At 48.6% G+C, this 27,241-nt stretch overlaps 1 protein-coding gene across 1 annotated transcript in view; it reads right to left on the bottom strand.

Annotated features, from left to right (window-relative positions):
* Positions 1–4,602: 4,602 nt before the first annotated feature.
* The window catches only part of LCMT2 (leucine carboxyl methyltransferase 2), a gene marked incomplete at its 5' end in the record, with an annotated part of 63,622 nt that continues 40,983 nt past the window's right edge, over positions 4,603–27,241 (bottom strand). Inside the window, 6 exons of the mRNA XM_056552485.1 lie at positions 4,603–4,770; positions 5,913–6,048; positions 10,095–10,282; positions 22,068–22,165; positions 25,207–25,410; positions 26,749–26,985. Of these exons, the coding sequence (XP_056408460.1) occupies positions 4,612–4,770; positions 5,913–6,048; positions 10,095–10,282; positions 22,068–22,165; positions 25,207–25,410; positions 26,749–26,985 (1,022 nt within the window). The remainder of the gene's footprint in view (positions 4,771–5,912; positions 6,049–10,094; positions 10,283–22,067; positions 22,166–25,206; positions 25,411–26,748; positions 26,986–27,241) is intronic.

Below are 27,241 nucleotides of genomic sequence, written 5' to 3'. Positions count from 1 at the left end.
ACACCACACAACAGAGCCCCCTACATACTATACACCTCACAACAGAGCCCCCCTACATACTATACACCACACAACAGAGCCCCCTACATACTATACACCTCACAACAGAGCCCCCTACATACCATACACCACACAACAGAGCCCCCTACATACTATACACCACACAACAGAGCCCCCTACATACTCATACACCACACAACAGAGCCCCCTACATACCTATACACCACACAACAGAGCCCCCTACATACTATACACCACACAACAGAGCCCCCTACATACCATACACCACACAACAGAGCCCCCCTACATACCATACACCACACAACAGAGCCCCCTACATACCATACACCACACAACAGAGCCCCCTACATACCATACACCACACAACAGAGCCCCCTACATACCTATACACCACACAACAGAGCCCCCTACATACCATACACCACACAACAGAGCCCCCTACATACCATACACCACACAACAGAGCCCCCTACATACCATACACCACACAACAGAGCCCCCTACATACCATACACCACACAACAGAGCCCCCTACATACCATACACCACACAACAGAGCCCCCTACATACCATACACCACACAACAGAGCCCCCCTACATACCATACACCACACAACAGAGCCCCCTACATACCATACACCACACAACAGAGCCCCCTACATACCATACACCACACAACAGAGCCCCCTACATACCATACACCACACAACAGAGCCCCCTACATACCATACACCACACAACAGAGCCCCCTACATACCATACACCACACAACAGAGCCCCCTACATACCATACACCACACAACAGAGCCCCCTACATACCATACACCACACAACAGAGCCCCCTACATACCATACACCACACAACAGAGCCCCCTACATACCATACACCACACAACAGAGCCCCCTACATACCATACACCACACAACAGAGCCCCCTACATACCATACACCACACAACAGAGCCCCCTACATACCATACACCACACAACAGAGCCCCCTACATACCATACACCACACAACAGAGCCCCCTACATACCATACACCACACAACAGAGCCCCCTACATACCATACACCACACAACAGAGCCCCCTACATACCATACACCACACAACAGAGCCCCCTACATACCATACACCACACAACAGAGCCCCCTACATACCATACACCACACAACAGAGCCCCCTACATACCATACACCACACAACAGAGCCCCCTACATACCATACACCACACAACAGAGCCCCCTACATACCATACACCACACAACAGAGCCCCCCTACATACCATACACCACACAACAGAGCCCCCTACATACCATACACCACACAACAGAGCCCCCTACATACCATACACCACACAACAGAGCCCCCTACATACCATACACCACACAACAGAGCCCCCTACATACCATACACCACACAACAGAGCCCCCTACATACCATACACCACACAACAGAGCCCCCTACATACCATACACCACACAACAGAGCCCCCTACATACCATACACCACACAACAGAGCCCCCTACATACCATACACCACACAACAGAGCCCCCTACATACCATACACCACACAACAGAGCCCCCTACATACCAAGCCCTACATACCATACACCACACAACAGAGCCCCCTACATACCTATACACCACACAACAGAGCCCCCTACATACCATACACCACACAACAGAGCCCCCTACATACCATACACCACACAACAGAGCCCCCTACATACCATACACCACACAACAGAGCCCCCTACATACCATACACCACACAACAGAGCCCCCTACATACCATACACCACACAACAGAGCCCCCTACATACCATACACCACACAACAGAGCCCCCTACATACCATACACCACACAACAGAGCCCCCTACATACCATACACCACACAACAGAGCCCCCTACATACCTATACACCACACAACAGAGCCCCCTACATACCTATACACCACACAACAGAGCCCCCTACATACCTATACACCACACAACAGAGCCCCCTACATACCTATACACCACACAACAGAGCCCCCTACATACTATACACCACACAACAGAGCCCCCTACATACCATACACCACACAACAGAGCCCCCTACATACCATACACCACACAACAGAGCCCCCTACATACCTATACACCACACAACAGAGCCCCCTACATACTATACACCACACAACAGAGCCCCCTACATACCATACACCACACAACAGAGCCCCCCTACATACTATACACCACACAACAGAGCCCCCTACATACTATACACCACACAACAGAGCCCCCTACATACTATACACCTCACAACAGAGCCCCCTACATACCATACACCTCACAACAGAGCCCCCTACATACCATACACCACACAACAGAGCCCCCTACATACCATACACCACACAACAGAGCCCCCTACATACTATACACCACACAACAGAGCCCCCTACATACCATACACCACACAACAGAGCCCCCTACATACCATACACCACACAACAGAGCCCCCTACATACCATACACCTCACAACAGAGCCCCCTACATACCATACACCACACAACAGAGCCCCCTACATACTATACACCTCACAACAGAGCCCCCTACATACCTATACACCACACAACAGAGCCCCCTACATAACTATACACCTCACAACAGAGCCCCCTACATACCATACACCACACAACAGAGCCCCCTACATACCATACACCACTCAACAGAGCCCCCTACATACCATACACCACACAACAGAGCCCCCTACATACCATACACCACACAACAGAGCCCCCTACATACTATACACCACACAACAGAGCCCCCTACAGACCATACACCACACAACAGAGCCCCCTACATACCATACACCACACAACAGAGCCCCCTACATACCATACACCACACAACAGAGCCCCCTACATACCATACACCACACAACAGAGCCCCCTACATACATACCCACACAGAGCCCCTACATACCATACACCACACAACAGAGCCCCCTACATACCATACACCACACAACAGAGCCCCCTACATACCATACACCACACAACAGAGCCCCCTACATACTATACACCACACAACAGAGCCCCCTACATACCTATACACCTCACAACAGAGCCCCCTACATACCATACACCACACAACAGAGCCCCCTACATACCATACACCACACAACAGAGCCCCCTACATACTATACACCACACAACAGAGCCCCCTACATACCATACACCACACAACAGAGCCCCCTACATACCATACACCACTCAACAGAGCCCCCTACATACCATACACCACACAACAGAGCCCCCTACATACCATACACCACACCACAGAGCCCCCTACATACCATACACCACACAACAGAGCCCCCTACATACCATACACCACACAACAGAGCCCCCTACATACCATACACCACACAACAGAGCCCCCTACATACCATACACCACACAACAGAGCCCCCTACATACCATACACCACACAACAGAGCCCCCTACATACTATACACCACACAACAGAGCCCCCTACATACCATACACCACACAACAGAGCCCCCTACATACCATACACCACACAACAGAGCCCCCTACATACCATACACCACACAACAGAGCCCCCTACATACCATACACCTCACAACAGAGCCCCCTACATACCATACACCACACAACAGAGCCCCCTACATACTATACACCACACAACAGAGCCCCCTACATACCATACACCACACAACAGAGCCCCCCTACATACTATACACCTCACAACAGAGCCCCCTACATACCATACACCTCACAACAGAGCCCCCTACAGACAATACACCACACAACAGAGCCCCCTACATACCATACACCACACAACAGAGCCCCCTACATACTATACACCTCACAACAGAGCCCCCTACATACCATACACCACACAACAGAGCCCCCTACATACCATACACCACACAACAGAGCCCCCTACATACCATACACCACCACAACAGAGCCCCCTACATACTATACACCACACAACAGAGCCCCCTACATACTATACACCTCACAACAGAGCCCCCTACATACCATACACCACACAACAGAGCCCCCTACATACCATACACCACACAACAGAGCCCCCTACATACCATACACCACACAACAGAGCCCCCTACATACCATACACCACACAACAGAGCCCCCTACATACTATACACCACACAACAGAGCCCCCTACATACTATACACCTCACAACAGAGCCCCCTACATACCATACACCACACAACAGAGCCCCCTACATACTATACACCTCACAACAGAGCCCCCTACATACTATACACCTCACAACAGAGCCCCCTACATACTGTCCACACTGTAGAAGCTCCAGCTTGGTGTTGTAGTTCATTCAGCTCTGGTTGGTCACATGGTACTCTGGTCACATGGTACTCTGGTCACATGCTACTCTGGCCACATGGTACTCTGGTCACATGCTACTCTGGCCACATGGTACTCTGGCCACATGCTACTCTGGCCACATGGTACTCTGGCCACATGGTACTCTGGCCACATGCTACTCTGGCCACATGGTACTCTGGTCACATGGTACTCTGGTCACATGGTACTTGGCAGCTCCAACATCACCGGCCGCTTATTCAGGTGAGTCCCAAAGGAGAAGCAGGTTCCACCTCCACCGAGGACCAACACGCACTGCCCGTCAGGAAGGAGAACAGAGCTGTGACCGTGCAGCATCAGGGGCCACTCCACAGGGGTCTGCGGGAGGGAGAAAGAGAGGAAGGGGTCAGGAGGAGGAGGAGGAGGAGGACAGAGGAGGACAGGAGGAGGAGGAGGAGGACAGAGGAGGAGGAGGAGGAGGACGACAGAGGAGGAGGAGGACAGGAGGAGGACAGAGGAGGACAGGAGGAGGAGGAGGACAGAGGAGGAGGAGGACAGAGGAGGACAGAGGAGGACAGGAGGAGGAGGAGGAGGACAGAGGAGGAGGAGGAGAGAGGAGGACAGGAGGAGGAGGAGGAGGAGGAGGACAGAGGAGGAGGAGGACAGAGGAGGACAGGAGGACAGGAGGAGGGGTCAGGAGGAGGAGGAGGAGGAGGACAGAGGAGGACAGGAGGAGGACAGAGGAGGAGGAGGACAGAGGAGGACAGAGGAGGACAGGAGGACAGAGGAGGAGGAGGACAGAGGAGGACAGAGGAGGACAGGAGGAGGGGTCAGGAGGAGGAGGAGGGGTCAGGAGGAGGAGGAGGGGTCAGGAGGAGGAGGAGGGGTCAGGAGGAGGAGGAGGGGTCAGGAGGAGGAGGGGCGGCCAGGAGGAGGAGGAGGGGTCAGGAGGAGGAGGAGGGATCAGGAGGAGGAGGACAGGAGGAAGAGGACAGGAGTAGGAGGAGGACAAGAGGAGGAGGAGGACAGGAGGAAGAGGAGGAGGAGGACAGGAGGAAGAGGAGATGAGAACAGGAGGTAGAGGAGGAGGACAGGAGGTGAGGAGGAGGAGATGAGGACAGGAGGTGAGGAGGAGGAGATGAGGACAGGAGGTGAGGAGGAGGAGATGAGGACAGGAGGAGGAGATGAGGACAGGAGGTGAGGAGGAGGAGATGAGGACAGGAGGTGAGGAGGAGGAGATGAGGACAGGAGGAGGAGATGAGGACAGGAGGTGAGGAGGAGATGAGGACAGGAGGTGAGGAGGAGGAGATGAGGACAGGAGGAGGAGATGAGGACAGGAGGTGAGGAGGAGATGAGGACAGGAGGTGAGGAGGAGATGAGGACAGGAGGTGAGGAGGAGGAGATGAGGACAGGAGGAGGAGATGAGGACAGGAGGTGAGGAGGAGGAGATGAGTACAGGAGGTGAGGAGGACGACAGGAGGAGGACAGGAGGAGTAAATGTTGAGGGGGTTAATACTCACAGAGTTGATCTGGTACTCGCAGACGTGGCCGCTGATCAGATCCACCACAGTTAGTCCGGGGACCCCCCGAGCATGAATCCAGATCCCCCCAACCAGAATCAGTCTGTGACCAATGACGTGTGAGCTGTGAGAGTATCTGGTCAGACAAGAGACACAACATCAACCACAGTACAAGACAGACTGCCTGAATGTAGAGAAGCCCTCCCCGCACAGCAGTGATGTCACAGTCAGGAGTGCTGACACTGTAGAGAAGCCCTCCCCGCACAGCAGTGATGTCACAGTCAGGAGTGCTGACACTATAGAGAAGCCCTCCCCGCACAGCAGTGATGTCACAGTCAGGAATGCTGACACTATAGAGAAGCCCTCCCCCGCACAGCAGTGATGTCACAGTCAGGAGTGCTGACACTGTAGAGAAGCCCTCCCCGCACAGCAGTGATGTCACAGTCAGGAGTGCTGACACTATAGAGAAGCCTTCCCCCACACAGCAGTGATGTCACAGTCAGGAGTGCTGACACTGTAGAGAAGCCCTCCCCGCACAGCAGTGATGTCACAGTCAGGAGTGCTGACACTGTAGAGAAGCCTTCCCCCGCACAGCAGTGATGTCACAGTCAGGAGTGCTGACACTGTAGAGAAGCCTTCCCCCGCACAGCAGTGATGTCACAGTCAGGAGTGCTGACACTGTAGAGAAGCCTTCCCCCGCACAGCAGTGATGTCACAGTCAGGAGTGCTGACACTGTAGAGAAGCCTTCCCCCACACAGCAGTGATGTCACAGTCAGGAGTGCTGACACTGTAGAGAAGCCCTCCCCGCACAGCAGTGATGTCACAGTCAGGAGTGCTGACACTATAGAGAAGCCCTCCCCCGCACAGCAGTGATGTCACAGTCAGGGGTGCTGACACTATAGAGAAGCCTTCCCCCACACAGCAGTGATGTCACAGTCAGGAGTGCTGACACTGTAGAGAAGCCTTCCCCCGCACAGCAGTGATGTCACAGTCAGGAGTGCTGACACTATAGAGAAGCCCTCCCCCGCACAGCAGTGATGTCACAGTCAGGAGTGCTGACACTATAGAGAAGCCTTCCCCCGCACAGCAATGATGTCACAGTCAGGAGTGCTGACACTATAGAGAAGCCTTCCCCCACACAGCAGTGATGTCACAGTCAGGAGTGCTGACACTGTAGAGAAGCCTTCCCCCGCACAGCAGTGATGTCACAGTCAGGAGTGCTGACACTATAGAGAAGCCCTCCCCGCACAGCAGTGATGTCACAGTCAGGAGTGCTGACACTATAGAGAAGCCCTCCCTGCACAGCAGTGATGTCACAGTCAGGAGTGCTGACACTATAGAGAAGCCCTCCCCCGCACAGCAGTGATGTCACAGTCAGGAGTGCTGACACTGTAGAGAAGCCTTCCCCCGCACAGCAGTGATGTCACAGTCAGGAGTGCTGACACTATAGAGAAGCCTTCCCCCGCACAGCAGTGATGTCACAGTCAGGAGTGCTGACACTATAGAGAAGCCTTCCCCCGCAGAGCAGTGATGTCACAGTCAGGAGTGCTGACACTATAGAGAAGCCCTCCCCGCACAGCAGTGATGTCACAGTCAGGAGTGCTGACACTGTAGAGAAGCCTTCCCCCACACAGCAGTGATGTCACAGTCAGGAGTGCTGACACTATAGAGAAGCCTTTCCCCGCACAGCAGTGATGTCACAGTCAGGAGTGCTGACACTATAGAGAAGCCTTTCCCCGCACAGCAGTGATGTCACAGTCAGGAGTGCTGACACTATAGAGAAGCCTTCCCCCACACAGCAGTGATGTCACAGTCAGGAGTGCTGACACTATAGAGAAGCCTTCCCCCGCACAGCAGTGATGTCACAGTCAGGAGTGCTGACACTATAGAGAAGCCTTCCCCCGCAGAGCAGTGATGTCACAGTCAGGAGTGCTGACACTATAGAGAAGCCTTCCCCCGCACAGCAGTGATGTCACAGTCAGGAGTGCTGACACTATAGAGAAGCCTTCCCCCCGCACAGCAGTGATGTCACAGTCAGGAGTGCTGACACTATAGAGAAGCCTTCCCCCGCACAGAAGTGATGTCACAGTCAGGGGTGCTGACACTGTAGAGAAGCCTTCCCCCGCACAGCAGTGATGTCACAGTCAGGAGTGCTGACACTGTAGAGAAGCCTTCCCCCGCACAGAAGTGATGTCACAGTCAGGAGTGCTGACACTATAGAGAAGCCCTCCCCCGCACATAAGTGATGTCACAGTCAGGAGTGCTGACACTATAGAGAAGCCTTCCCCCGCACAGCAATGATGTCACAGTCAGGAGTGCTGACACTATAGAGAAGCCCTCCCCCGCACAGCAGTGATGTCACAGTCAGGAGTGCTGACACTATAGAGAAGCCTTCCCCCGCACAGCAGTGATGTCACAGTCAGGAATTCTGACACTATAGAGAAGCCTTCCCCCGCACAGCAGTGATGTCACAGTCAGGAGTGCTGACACTATAGAGAAGCCTTTCCCCGCACAGCAGTGATGTCACAGTCAGGAGTGCTGACACTATAGAGAAGCCTTCCCCCGCACAGCAGTGATGTCACAGTCAGGAGTGCTGACAGTATAGAGAAGCCTTCCCCCACACAGCAGTGATGTCACAGTCAGGAGTGCTGACACTATAGAGAAGCCTTCCCCCGCACAGCAGTGATGTCACAGTCAGGAGTGCAGACACTATAAAGAAGCCCTCCCCCGCACAGCAGTGATGTCACAGTCAGCAGTGCTGACACTGTAGAGAAGCCTTCCCCCGCACAGCAGTGATGTCACAGTCAGGAGTGCAGACACTATAGAGAAGCCCTCCCCCGCACAGCAGTGATGTCACAGTCAGGAGTGCTGACACTATAGAGAAGCCTTCCCCCGCACATAAGTGATGTCACAGTCAGGAGTGCTGACACTATAGAAAAGCCTTCCCCCGCACAGCAGTGATGTCACAGTCAGGAGTGCTGACACTGTAGAGAAGCCCTCCCCCGCACAGCAGTGATGTCACAGTCAGGAGTGCTGACACTATAGAGAAGCCTTCCCCCACACAGCAGTGATGTCACAGTCAGGAGTGCTGACACTGTAGAGAAGCCTTCCCCCGCACAGCAGTGATGTCACAGTCAGGAGTGCAGACACCGTAGAGAAGCCTTCCCCCGCACAGCAGTGAGGTCACAGTCAGGAGTGCTGACACCGTAGAGAAGCCCTCCCCCGCACAGCAGTGATGTCACAGTCAGGAGTGCTGACACTATAGAGAAGCCCTCCCCGCACAGCAGTGATGTCACAGTCAGGAGTGCAGACACTATAGAGAAGCCCTCCCCCGCACAGCAGTGATGTCACAGTCAGGAGTGCTGACACTATAGAGAAGCCTTTCCCCGCACAGCAGTGATGTCACAGTCAGCAGTGCTGACACTGTAGAGAAGCCTTCCCCCGCACAGCAGTGATGTCACAGTCAGGAGTGCTGACACTATAGAGAAGCCTTCCCCCGCACAGCAATGATGTCACAGTCAGGAGTGCTGACACTATAGAGAAGCCTTCCCCCACACAGCAGTGATGTCACAGTCAGGAGTGCTGACACTGTAGAGAAGCCTTCCCCCGCACAGCAATGATGTCACAGTCAGGAGTGCTGACACTATAGAGAAGCCCTCCCCCGCACAGCAATGATGTCACAGTCAGGAGTGCTGACACTGTAGAGAAGCCTTCCCCCGCACAGCAGTGATGTCACAGTCAGGAGTGCATACACCGTAGAGAAGCCTTCCCCCGCACAGTAGTGAGGTCACAGTCAGGAGTGCTGACACTATAGAGAAGCCTTCCCCCACACAGCAGTGATGTCACAGTCAGGAGTGCTGACACTGTAGAGAAGCCTTCCCCCACACAGCAGTGATGTCACAGTCAGGAGTGCTGACACTATAGAGAAGCCTTCCCCCACACAGCAGTGATGTCACAGTCAGGAGTGCTGACACTATAGAGAAGCCTTCCCCCGCACAGCAGTGATGTCACAGTCAGGAGTGCTGACACTATAGAGAAGCCCTCCCCGCACAGTAGTGATGTCACAGTCAGGAGTGCTGACACTGTAGAGAAGCCTTCCCCCACACAGCAGTGATGTCACAGTCAGGAGTGCTGACACTATAGAGAAGCCTTCCCCCGCACATAAGTGATGTCACAGTCACCTGGGGGTCAGAGGGGGGATGGTGTCCAAGCGTTCCCAGGAGAAGTGAGAGTGCTCCGGCCTCAGGACGGTGATGGATCCCGTAGGGGCCCCGGACGCTAGAAGTCCTCCCGATACCACGGCTCCTCCCGCCCATCCGCAGGAACTGTGACTGTGACAACCTGACGGGGCCACGCCCACCACTGTCACCTGATGACAAGGAGGAGGAGTCATCATCCATTACAGTGCAAGAGAGCCCCGCCCACCACATCACTCTTCTCACCCCTCACTGATCTCATTACACTGCAGATCATCTCACCCATCACTGATCTCATTACACTGCAGATCATCTCACCCGTCACTGATCTCATTACACTGCAGATCATCTCACCCCTCACTGATCTCATTACACTGCAGATCATCTCACCCCTCACTGATCTCATTACACTGCAGATCATCTCACCCGTCACTGATCTCATTACACTGCAGATCATCTCACCCCTCACTGATCTCATTACACTGCAGATCATCTCACCCCTCACTGATCTCATTACACTGCAGATCATCTCACCCGTCACTGATCTCATTACACTGCAGATCATCTCACCCGTCACTGATCTCATTACACTGCAGATCATCTCACCCGTCACTGATCTCATTACACTGCAGATCATCTCACCCCTCACTGATCTCATTACACTGCAGATCATCTCACCCCTCACTGATCTCCTTACACTGCAGATCATCTCACCCCTCACTGATCTCATTACACTGCAGATCATCTCACCCCTCACTGATCTCATTACACTGCAGATCATCTCACCCGTCACTGATCTCATTACACTGCAGATCATCTCACCCCTCACTGATCTCATTACACTGCAGATCATCTCACTCCTCACTGATCTCATTACACTGCAGATCATCTCACCCCTCACTGATCTCATTTCACTGCAGATCATCTCACCCCTCACTGATGTCATTACACCGCAGATCATCTCACCCCTCACTGATCTCATTACACCGCAGATCATCTCACTCCTCACTGATCTCATTACACTGCAGATCATCTCACTCCTCACTGATCTCATTACACCGCAGATCATCTCACCCTTCACTGATGTCATTACACCGCAGATCATCTCACCCCTCACTGATCTCATTACACCGCAGATTATCTCACTCCTCACTGATCTCATTACACTGCAGATCATCTCACCCCTCACTGATCTCATTACACTGCAGATCATCTCACCCGTCACTGATGTCATTACACTGCAGATCATCTCACCCCTCACTGATCTCCTTACACTGCAGATCATCTCACCCGTCACTGATCTCATTACACTGCAGATCATCTCACCCGTCACTGATCTCATTACACTGCAGATCATCTCACCCGTCACTGATCTCATTACACTGCAGATTATCTCACCCCTCACTGATCTCCTTACACTGCAGATCATCTCACCCCTCACTGATCTCATTACACCGCAGATCGTCTCACCCTTCACTGATGTCATTACACCGCAGATCATCTCACCCGTCACTGATGTCATTACACCGCAGATCATCTCACCCCTCACTGATCTCATTACATTGCAGATCATCTCACCCGTCACTGATCTCATTACATTGCAGATCATCTCACCCCTCACTGATCTCATTACACTGCAGATCATCTCACCCGTCACTGATGTCATTACACTGCAGATCATCTCACCCCTCACTGATCTCATTACACTGCAGATCATCTCACCCATCACTGATCTCATTACACTACAGATCATCTCACCCGTCACTGATCTCATTACACTGCAGATCATCTCACCCCTCACTGATCTCATTACACTGCAGATCTTCTCACCCGTCACTGATCTCATTACACTGCAGATCATCTCACCCGTCACTGATCTCATTACACTGCAGATCATCTCACCCGTCACTGATCTCATTACACTGCAGATCATCTCACCCATCACTGATCTCATTACACTGCAGATCATCTCACCCGTCACTGATCTCATTACACTGCAGATCATCTCACCCGTCACTGATCTCATTACACTGCAGATCATCTCACCCGTCACTGATCTCATTACACTGCAGATCATCTCACCCGTCACTGATCTCATTACACTGCAGATCATCTCACCCGTCACTGATCTCATTACACTGCAGATCATCTCACCCGTCACTGATCTCATTACACTGCAGATCATCTCACCCGTCACTGATCTCATTACACTGCAGATCATCTCACCCGTCACTGATCTCATTACACTGCAGATTATCTCACTCGTCACTGATCTCATTACACTGCAGATCATCTCACCCGTCACTGATCTCATTACACTGCAGATCATCTCACCCGTCACTGATCTCATTACACTGCAGATCATCTCACCCGTCACTGATCTCATTACACTGCAGATCATCTCACCCCTCACTGATCTCATTACACTGCAGATCATCTCACCCCTCACTGATCTCATTACACTGCAGATCATCTCACCCGTCACTGATCTCATTACACCGCAGATCATCTCACCCCTCACTGATCTCATTACACCGCAGATCATCTCACCCCTCACTGATCTCATTACACCGCAGATCATCTCACTCCTCACTGATCTCATTACACTGCAGATCATCTCACTCCTCACTGATCTCATTACACCGCAGATCATCTCACCCTTCACTGATGTCATTACACCGCAGATCATCTCACCCCTCACTGATCTCATTACACTGCAGATCATCTCACTCCTCACTGATCTCATTACACCGCAGATCATCTCACCCGTCACTGATCTCATTACACCGCAGATTATCTCACTCCTCAATGATCTCATTACACTGCAGATCATCTCACCCGTCACTGATCTCATTATACTGCAGATCATCTCACCCGTCACTGATGTCATTACACTGCAGATCATCTCACCCCTCACTGATCTCCTTACACTGCAGATCATCTCACCCCTCACTGATCTCATTACACTGCAGATCATCTCACCCGTCACTGATCTCATTACACTGCAGATCATCTCACCCGTCACTGATCTCATTACACTGCAGATCATCTCACCCGTCACTGATCTCATTACACTGCAGATCATCTCACCCCTCACTGATCTCATTACACTGCAGATCATCTCACCCCTCACTGATCTCCTTACACTGCAGATCATCTCACCCCTCACTGATCTCATTACACTGCAGATCATCTCACCCTTCACTGATGTCATTACACCGCAGATCATCTCACCCGTCACTGATGTCATTACACCGCAGATCATCTCACCCCTCACTGATCTCATTACATTGCAGATCATCTCACCCGTCACTGATCTCATTACATTGCAGATCATCTCACCCCTCACTGATCTCATTACACTGCAGATCATCTCACCCGTCACTGATGTCATTACACTGCAGATCATCTCACCCCTCACTGATCTCATTACACTGCAGATCATCTCACTCCTCACTGATCTCATTACACTGCAGATCATCTCACCCATCACTGATCTCATTACACTACAGATCATCTCACCCGTCACTGATCTCATTACACTGCAGATCATCTCACCCGTCACTGATCTCATTACACTGCAGATCTTCTCACCCGTCACTGATCTCATTACACTGCAGATCATCTCACCCGTCACTGATCTCATTACACTGCAGATCATCTCACCCATCACTGATCTCATTACACTGCAGATCATCTCACCCGTCACTGATCTCATTACACTGCAGATCATCTCACCCGTCACTGATCTCATTACACTGCAGATCATCTCACCCGTCACTGATCTCATTACACTGCAGATCATCTCACCCGTCACTGATCTCATTACACTGCAGATCATCTCACCCGTCACTGATCTCATTACACTGCAGATCATCTCACCCGTCACTGATCTCATTACACTGCAGATCATCTCACCCATCACTGATGTCATTACACTGCAGATCATCTCACCCGTCACTGATCTCATTACACTGCAGATCATCTCACCCGTCACTGATCTCATTACACTGCAGATCATCTCACCCGTCACTGATCTCATTACACTGCAGATCATCTCACCCGTCACTGATCTCATTACACTGCAGATCATCTCACCCGTCACTGATCTCATTACACTGCAGATTATCTCACCCCTCACTGATCTCCTTACACTGCAGATCATCTCACCCCTCACTGATCTCATTACACTGCAGATCATCTCACCCTTCACTGATGTCATTACACCGCAGATCATCTCACCCCTCACTGATCTCATTACATTGCAGATCATCTCACCCGTCACTGATCTCATTACATTGCAGATCATCTCACCCCTCACTGATCTCATTACACTGCAGATCATCTCACCCGTCACTGATGTCATTACACTGCAGATCATCTCACCCCTCACTGATCTCATTACACTGCAGATCATCTCACTCCTCACTGATCTCATTACACTGCAGATCATCTCACCCGTCACTGATCTCATTACACTACAGATCATCTCACCCGTCACTGATCTCATTACACTGCAGATCATCTCACCCCTCACTGATCTCATTACACTGCAGATCTTCTCACCCGTCACTGATCTCATTACACTGCAGATCATCTCACCCGTCACTGATCTCATTACACTGCAGATCATCTCACCCGTCACTGATCTCATTACACTGCAGATCATCTCACCCATCACTGATCTCATTACACTGCAGATCATCTCACCCGTCACTGATCTCATTACACTGCAGATCATCTCACCCGTCACTGATCTCATTACACTGCAGATCATCTCACCCGTCACTGATCTCATTACACTGCAGATCATCTCACCCGTCACTGATCTCATTACACTGCAGATCATCTCACCCGTCACTGATCTCATTACACTGCAGATCATCTCACCCGTCACTGATCTCATTACGCTGCAGATCATCTCACCCGTCACTGATCTCATTACACTGCAGATCATCTCACCCCTCACTGATCTCATTACACTGCAGATCATCTCACCCGTCACTGATCTCATTACACTGCAGATCATCTCACCCGTCACTGATCTCATTACACTGCAGATCATCTCACCCGTCACTGATCTCATTACACTGCAGATCATCTCACCCGTCACTGATCTCATTACACTGCAGATCATCTCACCCCTCACTGATCTCATTACACTGCAGATCATCTCACCCGTCACTGATCTCATTACACTGCAGATCATCTCACCCGTCACTGATCTCATTACACTGCAGATCATCTCACCCGTCACTGATCTCATTACACTGCAGATCATCTCACCCGTCACTGATCTCATTACACTGCAGATCATCTCACCCCTCACTGATCTCATTACACTGCAGATCATCTCACCCCTCACTGATCTCCTTACACTGCAGATCATCTCACCCCTCACTGATCTCATTACACTGCAGATCATCTCACCCCTCACTGATCTCATTACACTGCAGATCATCTCACCCGTCACTGATCTCATTACACTGCAGATCATCTCACCCCTCACTGATCTCATTACACTGCAGATCATCTCACCCGTCACTGATCTCATTACACTGCAGATCATCTCACCCGTCACTGATCTCATTACACTGCAGATCATCTCACCCCTCACTGATCTCATTACACTGCAGATCATCTCACTCCTCACTGATCTCATTACACTGCAGATCATCTCACCCCTCACTGATCTCATTTCACTGCAGATCATCTCACCCCTCACTGATGTCATTACACCGCAGATCATCTCACCCCTCACTGATCTCATTACACCGCAGATCATCTCACTCCTCACTGATCTCATTACACTGCAGATCATCTCACTCCTCACTGATCTCATTACACCGCAGATCATCTCACCCTTCACTGATGTCATTACACCGCAGATCATCTCACCCCTCACTGATCTCATTACACCGCAGATTATCTCACTCCTCACTGATCTCATTACACTGCAGATCATCTCACCCCTCACTGATCTCATTACACTGCAGATCATCTCACCCGTCACTGATGTCATTACACTGCAGATCATCTCACCCCTCACTGATCTCCTTACACTGCAGATCATCTCACCCGTCACTGATCTCATTACACTGCAGATCATCTCACCCGTCACTGATCTCATTACACTGCAGATCATCTCACCCGTCACTGATCTCATTACACTGCAGATTATCTCACCCCTCACTGATCTCCTTACACTGCAGATCATCTCACCCCTCACTGATCTCATTACACCGCAGATCATCTCACCCTTCACTGATGTCATTACACCGCAGATCATCTCACCCGTCACTGATGTCATTACACCGCAGATCATCTCACCCCTCACTGATCTCATTACATTGCAGATCATCTCACCCGTCACTGATCTCATTACATTGCAGATCATCTCACCCCTCACTGATCTCATTACACTGCAGATCATCTCACCCGTCACTGATGTCATTACACTGCAGATCATCTCACCCCTCACTGATCTCATTACACTGCAGATCATCTCACTCCTCACTGATCTCATTACACTGCAGATCATCTCACCCATCACTGATCTCATTACACTACAGATCATCTCACCCGTCACTGATCTCATTACACTGCAGATCATCTCACCCCTCACTGATCTCATTACACTGCAGATCTTCTCACCCGTCACTGATCTCATTACACTGCAGATCATCTCACCCGTCACTGATCTCATTACACTGCAGATCATCTCACCCGTCACTGATCTCATTACACTGCAGATCATCTCACCCATCACTGATCTCATTACACTGCAGATCATCTCACCCGTCACTGATCTCATTACACTGCAGATCATCTCACCCGTCACTGATCTCATTACACTGCAGATCATCTCACCCGTCACTGATCTCATTACACTGCAGATCATCTCACCCGTCACTGATCTCATTACACTGCAGATCATCTCACCCGTCACTGATCTCATTACACTGCAGATCATCTCACCCGTCACTGATCTCATTACACTGCAGATTATCTCACTCGTCACTGATCTCATTACACTGCAGATCATCTCACCCGTCACTGATCTCATTACACTGCAGATCATCTCACCCGTCACTGATCTCATTACACTGCAGATCATCTCACCCGTCACTGATCTCATTACACTGCAGATCATCTCACCCCTCACTGATCTCATTACACTGCAGATCATCTCACCCCTCACTGATCTCATTACACTGCAGATCATCTCACCCGTCACTGATCTCATTACACTGCAGATCATCTCACCCCTCACTGATCTCATTACACCGCAGATCATCTCACCCCTCACTGATCTCATTACACCGCAGATCATCTCACTCCTCACTGATCTCATTACACTGCAGATCATCTCACTCCTCACTGATCTCATTACACCGCAGATCATCTCACCCCTCACTGATCTCATTACACCGCAGATTATCTCACTCCTCACTGATCTCATTACACTGCAGATCATCTCACCCGTCACTGATCTCATTACACTGCAGATCATCTCACCCGTCACTGATGTCATTACACTGCAGATCATCTCACCCCTCACTGATCTCATTACACCGCAGATCATCTCACTCCTCACTGATCTCCTTACACTGCAGATCATCTCACCCCTCACTGATCTCATTACACTGCAGATCATCTCACCCGTCACTGATCTCATTACACTGCAGATCATCTCACCCGTCACTGATCTCATTACACTGCAGATCATCTCACCCGTCACTGATCTCATTACACTGCAGATCATCTCACCCCTCACTGATCTCATTACACTGCAGATTATCTCACCCCTCACTGATCTCCTTACACTGCAGATCATCTCACCCCTCACTGATCTCATTACACTGCAGATCATCTCACCCTTCACTGATGTCATTACACCGCAGATCATCTCACCCGTCACTGATGTCATTACACCGCAGATCATCTCACCCCTCACTGATCTCATTACATTGCAGATCATCTCACCCGTCACTGATCTCATTACATTGCAGATCATCTCACCCCTCACTGATCTCATTACACTGCAGATCATCTCACCCGTCACTGATGTCATTACACTGCAGATCATCTCACCCCTCACTGATCTCATTACACTGCAGATCATCTCACTCCTCACTGATCTCATTACACTGCAGATCATCTCACCCATCACTGATCTCATTACACTACAGATCATCTCACCCGTCACTGATCTCATTACACTGCAGATCATCTCACCCGTCACTGATCTCATTACACTGCAGATCTTCTCACCCGTCACTGATCTCATTACACTGCAGATCATCTCACCCGTCACTGATCTCATTACACTGCAGATCATCTCACCCATCACTGATCTCATTACACTGCAGATCATCTCACCCGTCACTGATCTCATTACACTGCAGATCATCTCACCCGTCACTGATCTCATTACACTGCAGATCATCTCACCCGTCACTGATCTCATTACACTGCAGATCATCTCACCCGTCACTGATCTCATTACACTGCAGATCATCTCACCCGTCACTGATCTCATTACACTGCAGATCATCTCACCCGTCACTGATCTCATTACACTGCAGATCATCTCACCCATCACTGATGTCATTACACTGCAGATCATCTCACCCGTCACTGATCTCATTACACTGCAGATCATCTCACCCGTCACTGATCTCATTACACTGCAGATCATCTCACCCGTCACTGATCTCATTACACTGCAGATCATCTCACCCGTCACTGATCTCATTACACTGCAGATCATCTCACCCGTCACTGATCTCATTACACTGCAGATTATCTCACCCCTCACTGATCTCCTTACACTGCAGATCATCTCACCCCTCACTGATCTCATTACACTGCAGATCATCTCACCCTTCACTGATGTCATTACACCGCAGATCATCTCACCCGTCACTGATGTCATTACACCGCAGATCATCTCACCCCTCACTGATCTCATTACATTGCAGATCATCTCACCCGTCACTGATCTCATTACATTGCAGATCATCTCACCCCTCACTGATCTCATTACACTGCAGATCATCTCACCCGTCACTGATGTCATTACACTGCAGATCATCTCACCCCTCACTGATCTCATTACACTGCAGATCATCTCACTCCTCACTGATCTCATTACACTGCAGATCATCTCACCCATCACTGATCTCATTACACTACAGATCATCTCACCCGTCACTGATCTCATTACACTGCAGATCATCTCACCCCTCACTGATCTCATTACACTGCAGATCTTCTCACCCGTCACTGATCTCATTACACTGCAGATCATCTCACCCGTCACTGATCTCATTACACTGCAGATCATCTCACCCGTCACTGATCTCATTACACTGCAGATCATCTCACCCATCACTGATCTCATTACACTGCAGATCATCTCACCCGTCACTGATCTCATTACACTGCAGATCATCTCACCCGTCACTGATCTCATTACACTGCAGATCATCTCACCCGTCACTGATCTCATTACACTGCAGATCATCTCACCCGTCACTGATCTCATTACACTGCAGATCATCTCACCCGTCACTGATCTCATTACACTGCAGATCATCTCACCCGTCACTGATCTCATTACGCTGCAGATCATCTCACCCGTCACTGATCTCATTACACTGCAGATCATCTCACCCCTCACTGATCTCATTACACTGCAGATCATCTCACCCGTCACTGATCTCATTACACTGCAGATCATCTCACTCGTCACTGATCTCATTACACTGCAGATCATCTCACCCGTCACTGATCTCATTACACTGCAGATCATCTCACCCGTCACTGATCTCATTACACTGCAGATCATCTCACCCGTCACTGATCTCATTACACTGCAGATCATCTCACCCCTCACTGATCTCATTACACTGCAGATTATCTCACCCCTCACTGATCTCCTTACACTGCAGATCATCTCACCCCTCACTGATCTCATTACACTGCAGATCATCTCACCCTTCACTGATGTCATTACACCGCAGATCATCTCACCCGTCACTGATGTCATTACACCGCAGATCATCTCACCCCTCACTGATCTCATTACATTGCAGATCATCTCACCCGTCACTGATCTCATTACATTGCAGATCATCTCACCCCTCACTGATCTCATTACACTGCAGATCATCTCACCCGTCACTGATGTCATTACACTGCAGATCATCTCACCCCTCACTGATCTTATTACACTGCAGATCATCTCACTCCTCACTGATCTCATTACACTGCAGATCATCTCACCCATCACTGATCTCATTACACTACAGATCATCTCACCCGTCACTGATCTCATTACACTGCAGATCATCTCACCCGTCACTGATCTCATTACACTGCAGATCTTCTCACCCGTCACTGATCTCATTACACTGCAGATCATCTAACCCGTCACTGATCTCATTACACTGCAGATCATCTCACCCGTCACTGATCTCATTACACTGCAGATCATCTCACCCGTCACTGATCTCATTACACTGCAGATCATCTCACCCGTCACTGATCTCATTACACTGCAGATCATCTCACCCGTCACTGATCTCATTACACTGCAGATCATCTCACCCGTCACTGATCTCATTACACTGCAGATCATCTCACCCGTCACTGATCTCATTACACTGCAGATCATCTCACCCATCACTGATGTCATTACACTGCAGATCATCTCACCCGTCACTGATCTCATTACACTGCAGATCATCTCACCCGTCACTGATCTCATTACACTGCAGATCATCTCACCCGTCACTGATCTCATTACACTGCAGATCATCTCACCCGTCACTGATCTCATTACACTGCAGATCATCTCACCCGTCACTGATCTCATTACACTGCAGATTATCTCACCCCTCACTGATCTCCTTACACTGCAGATCATCTCACCCCTCACTGATCTCATTACACTGCAGATCATCTCACCCTTCACTGATGTCATTACACCGCAGATCATCTCACCCGTCACTGATGTCATTACACCGCAGATCATCTCACCCCTCACTGATCTCATTACATTGCAGATCATCTCACCCGTCACTGATCTCATTACATTGCAGATCATCTCACCCCTCACTGATCTCATTACACTGCAGATCATCTCACCCGTCACTGATGTCATTACACTGCAGATCATCTCACCCCTCACTGATCTCATTACACTGCAGATCATCTCACTCCTCACTGATCTCATTACACTGCAGATCATCTCACCCATCACTGATCTCATTACACTACAGATCATCTCACCCGTCACTGATCTCATTACACTGCAGATCATCTCACCCCTCACTGATCTCATTACACTGCAGATCTTCTCACCCGTCACTGATCTCATTACACTGCAGATCATCTCACCCGTCACTGATCTCATTACACTGCAGATCATCTCACCCGTCACTGATCTCATTACACTGCAGATCATCTCACCCATCACTGATCTCATTACACTGCAGATCATCTCACCCGTCACTGATCTCATTACACTGCAGATCATCTCACCCGTCACTGATCTCATTACACTGCAGATCATCTCACCCGTCACTGATCTCATTACACTGCAGATCATCTCACCCGTCACTGATCTCATTACACTGCAGATCATCTCACCCGTCACTGATCTCATTACACTGCAGATCATCTCACCCGTCACTGATCTCATTACGCTGCAGATCATCTCACCCGTCACTGATCTCATTACACTGCAGATCATCTCACCCCTCACTGATCTCATTACACTGCAGATCATCTCACCCGTCACTGATCTCATTACACTGCAGATCATCTCACTCGTCACTGATCTCATTACACTGCAGATCATCTCACCCGTCACTGATCTCATTACACTGCAGATCATCTCACCCGTCACTGATCTCATTACACTGCAGATCATCTCACATACTCACAGACCTGAGCCGTGGACATGTCCTCTGTGTGAAGGAACGCGGCCTCCTGAAGAGCCGGAGACTCCAGAGAGCGACCGCCGAACACGAAGATATAGAGGAGACCTGAGGGGAGGAAGACGTCACCATTATATATATATATATACACTAGGAGGAGGAGATATATATATATAATACCAGGAGGAGGAGGAGATATATATATAATATACCAGGAGGAGGAGGAGATATATATATAATATACCAGGAGGAGGAGGAGATATATATATATATAATATACCAGGAGGAGGAGGAGATATATATATATATAATATACCAGGAGGAGGAGGAGATATATATATATATATTATACCAGAAGGAGGAGGAGATATATATATATATAATATACCAGGAGGAGGAGGAGATATATATATATATATATAATATACCAGGAGGAGGAGGAGATATATATATATAATATACCAGGAGGAGGAGGAGATATATATATATATATTATACCAGGAGGAGGAGGAGATATATATATATAATATACCAGGAGGAGGAGGAGATATATATATAATATACCAGGAGGAGGAGGAGATATATATATATATTATACCAGGAGGAGGAGGAGATATATATATAATATACCAGGAGAAGGAGGAGGAGGAGGAGATATATATATATATAATATACCAGGAGGAGGAGGAGATATATATATATATAATATACCAGGAGGAGGAGGATATATATATATATATATTATACCAGGAGGAGGAGGAGATATATATATATATATTATACCAGGAGGAGGAGGAGATATATATATAATATACCAGGAGGAGGAGGAGATATATATATAATATACCAGGAGAAGGAGGAGATATATATATATATTATACCAGGAGGAGGAGGAGATATATATATATATATATATTATACCAGGAGGAGGAGGAGATATATATATATATATATATTATACCAGGAGGAGGAGGAGATATATATATATATATATAATATACCAGGAGGAGGAGGATATATATATATATATTATACCAGGAGGAGGAGGAGATATATATATAATATACCAGGAGAAGGAGGAGGAGGAGGAGATATATATATATAATATACCAGGAGGAGGAGGAGATATATATATATATATAATATACCAGGAGGAGGAGGAGATATATATATATATATATATTATACCAGGAGGAGGAGGAGATATATATATATATATATATTATACCAGGAGGAGGAGGAGATATATATATATATATATATATATATATATATATATATATATATATAATATACCAGGAGGAGGAGGAGATATATATATATATATAATATACCAGGAGGAGGAGGAGATATATATATATAATATACCAGGAGGAGGAGGAGATATATATATATATAATATACCAGGAGAAGGAGGAGGAGGAGGAGATATATATATATATATATATATATATATATATATATATATTATACCAGGAGGAGGAGGAGATATATATATATATATAATATACCAGGAGGAGGAGGAGATATATATATATATAATATACCAGGAGGAGGAGGAGATATATATATATATATTATACCAGGAGGAGGAGGAGGAGGAGATATATATATAATATACCAGGAGGAGGAGGAGATATATATATAATATACCAGGAGGAGGAGGAGATATATATATAATATACCAGGAGAAGGAGGAGGAGGAGGAGATATATATATATATATATATATATATATATATATATAATATACCAGGAGGAGGAGGATATATATATATATATATATAATATACCAGGAGGAGGAGGAGATATATATATATTATACCAGGAGGAGGAGGAGATATATATATATATAATATACCAGGAGAAGGAGGAGATATATATATATTATACCAGGAGGAGGAGGAGATATATATATAATATACCAGGAGAAGGAGGAGATATATATATAATATACCAGGAGGAGGAGGAGATATATATATATTATACCAGGAGGAGGAGGAGATATATATATATATATAATATACCAGGAGAAGGAGGAGATATATATATATTATACCAGGAGGAGGAGGAGATATATATATAATATACCAGGAGAAGGAGGAGATATATATATAATATACCAGGAGGAGATATATATATAATATACCAGGAGGAGGAGGAGATATATATATAATATACCAGGAGAAGGAGGAGATATATATATATATAATATACCAGGAGGAGGAGGAGATATATATATATAATACCAGGAGGAGGAGGAGATATATATATAATATACCAGGAGGAGGAGGAGATATATATATATAATACCAGGAGGAGGAGGATATATATATATATATAATATACCAGGAGGAGGAGGAGATATATATATATATAATATACCAGGAGAAGGAGGAGATATATATATATAATATACCAGGAGGAGGAGATATATATATATATATATATATATATATAATATACCAGGAGAAGGAGGATATATATATATATATATATATATATATATATAAAAATATACCAGGAGAAGGAGGAGATATATATATATATATATATATATATATATATATATATATACCAGGAGGAGGAGGAGATATATATATATATAATATACCAGGAGAAGGAGGAGATATATATATATAATATACCAGGAGAAGGAGGATATATATATATATATATATATATATATAATATACCAGGAAAAGGAGGAGTTATATATATATATATAATATACCAGGAGAAGGAGGAGATATATCAGGGGTCATACATATATCATATCAGGCGTCATATATATATAATATGTCGGGGGTCATACTTATAATATATCAGAGGTCGGGGTCATACGTATAGTATATCAGGGGTCGGGGATCATATGTATAATATATCAGGGGTCGGGGGTCATATATATATATATAATAGATCAAGGGTCGGGGTCATACGTATAATATATCAGGGGTCCGGGATCATATGTATAATATATCAGGGGTCGGGGGTCATATATATAATAGATCAAGGGTCATATATATATAATATATCAGGGGTCATACATATAATATATCAGGGGTCGGGGGTCTCACTGTATATATCGGGGGTCTCACTGTTCCCATGTTCCTTATTATAGATTTTGCCATCTATGATCTGTATCCTTACCGCTCTGTGACACCTCGGTTGCCGTGTGCCGCCATCTCCTGAGCTCCGGATGAAGAGGTCTCTGTGTTACAGTCAGAGCGTCGGTCACATGATCATACGTGAGGATCAGAGCGTCTTCAGCCGGACGACAGGGAGAGAAACGGCCGCCAAGAACTAGGAAGGCGCCGCTTGTCAGGGGGGTGAGTGAGTGCAGGAGCCGACCATCTGAACCAATAAAACAACATGTGACAAGAGCGCCCCCCTACAACATGTGACAAGAGCGCCCCCCTACAACATAGGACAAGAGCGCCCCCCTACAACATAGGACCAGAGCGCCCCCCCTACAACATAGGACCAGAGCGCCCCCCCTACAACATGTGACAAGAGCGCCCCCCTACAACATGTGACAAGAGCGCCCCCCTACAACATGTGACAAGAGCGCCCCCCTACAACATGTGACAAGAGCGCCCCCCTACAACATGTGACAAGAGCGCCCCCCTACAACATGTGACAAGAGCGCCCCCCTACAACATGTGACAAGAGCGCCCCCCTACAACATGTGACAAGAGCGCCCCCCTACAACATAGGACAAGAGCGCCCCCCTACAACATAGGACAAGAACGCCCCCCCTACAACATAGGACCAGAGCGCCCCCCTACAACATAGGACCAGAGCGCCCCCCTACAACATAGGACAAGAGCGCCCCCCTACAACATGGGACCAGAGCGCCCCCCTACAACATGTGACAAGAGCGCCCCCCTACAACATAGGACAAGAGCGCCCCCCTACAACATAGGACAAGAGCGCCCCCCTACAACATGGGACCAGAGCGCCCCCCTACAACATGGGACCAGAGCGCCCCCCCTACAACATGTGACAAGAGCGCCCCCCTACAACATAGGACAAGAACGCCCCCTACAACATAGAACCAGAGCGCCCCCCCTACAACATAGGACCAGAGCGCCCCCCCTACAACATGTGACAAGAGCGCCCCCCTACAACATAGGACAAGAGCGCCCCCCTACAACATAGGACAAGAGCGCCCCCCTACAACATGGGACCAGAGCGCCCCCCCTACAACATGGGACCAGAGCGCCCCCCCTACAACATGTGACAAGAGCGCCCCCCTACAACATGTGACAAGAGCGCCCCCCTACAACATAGGACCAGAGCGCCCCCCCTACAACATAGGACCAGAGCGCCCCCCCTACAACATAGGACCAGAGCGCCCCCCTACAACATAGGACCAGAGCGCCCCCCCTACAACAGACTAGAGCACCCCCCCTACAACAGACTAGAGCACCCCCCCTACAACAGACTAGAGCACCCCCCCAATATGAGACGAGAACGCCCCCCCCAACATAAGTGCCCCCCACAATGAGACAAGAGCGCCTCCCCACCAACATAGGATGAGAACGCCCCCCCCCCCAACATAAGTGCCCCCCACAATGAGACAAGAGCGCCTCCCCACCAACATAGGATGAGAGCGCCCCCCCCCAACTTTCAAATAAAGGGGCCCATACTACCCCGCCGCCTGAATTCATTGCCCCCAATATTACTTACCCCATTGGCCAGTTTTCACCTCTCGGTCCCATGAGTCCTGCCCGTGCAGAAGCAGATGAATATCTCTTAATCTTTGGTGTTTGCCATTTCCTTCACCAAACCCTCCAGTAGTCATAATAGATTGTGAAGAAACTAAACAGGATCGGTGACCAAATCGGCACAAACCAGGGACAGATGGTGACAGAAGATGAGCAAAGATGGCGCCTCTAGAGGTCGGAGGGGGTAAAACGGTGAAGTCTGCGGAGAAAGAGGAAAATAACAATAATAACTGACAGGGCAGAGGAGATCTCACCTACAGATCGTGACAGGACAGAAGAGATCCCACCTACAGATGGTGACAGGACAGAGGAGATCCCACCTACAGATGGTGACAGGACAGAGGAGATCTCACCTACAGATCGTGACAGGACAGAAGAGATCCCACCTACAGATGGTGACAGGACAGAGGAGATCCCACCTACAGATGGTGACAGGACAGAAGAGATCCCACCTA

Source organism: Hyla sarda, unplaced genomic scaffold, assembly GCF_029499605.1.
Source record: "Hyla sarda isolate aHylSar1 unplaced genomic scaffold, aHylSar1.hap1 scaffold_1639, whole genome shotgun sequence".
Lineage (NCBI taxonomy): Eukaryota > Metazoa > Chordata > Amphibia > Anura > Hylidae > Hyla > Hyla sarda.
The sequence above is the reverse complement of the archived record's forward strand: the minus strand, read 5'-3'. Positions and strand labels throughout refer to the sequence as shown.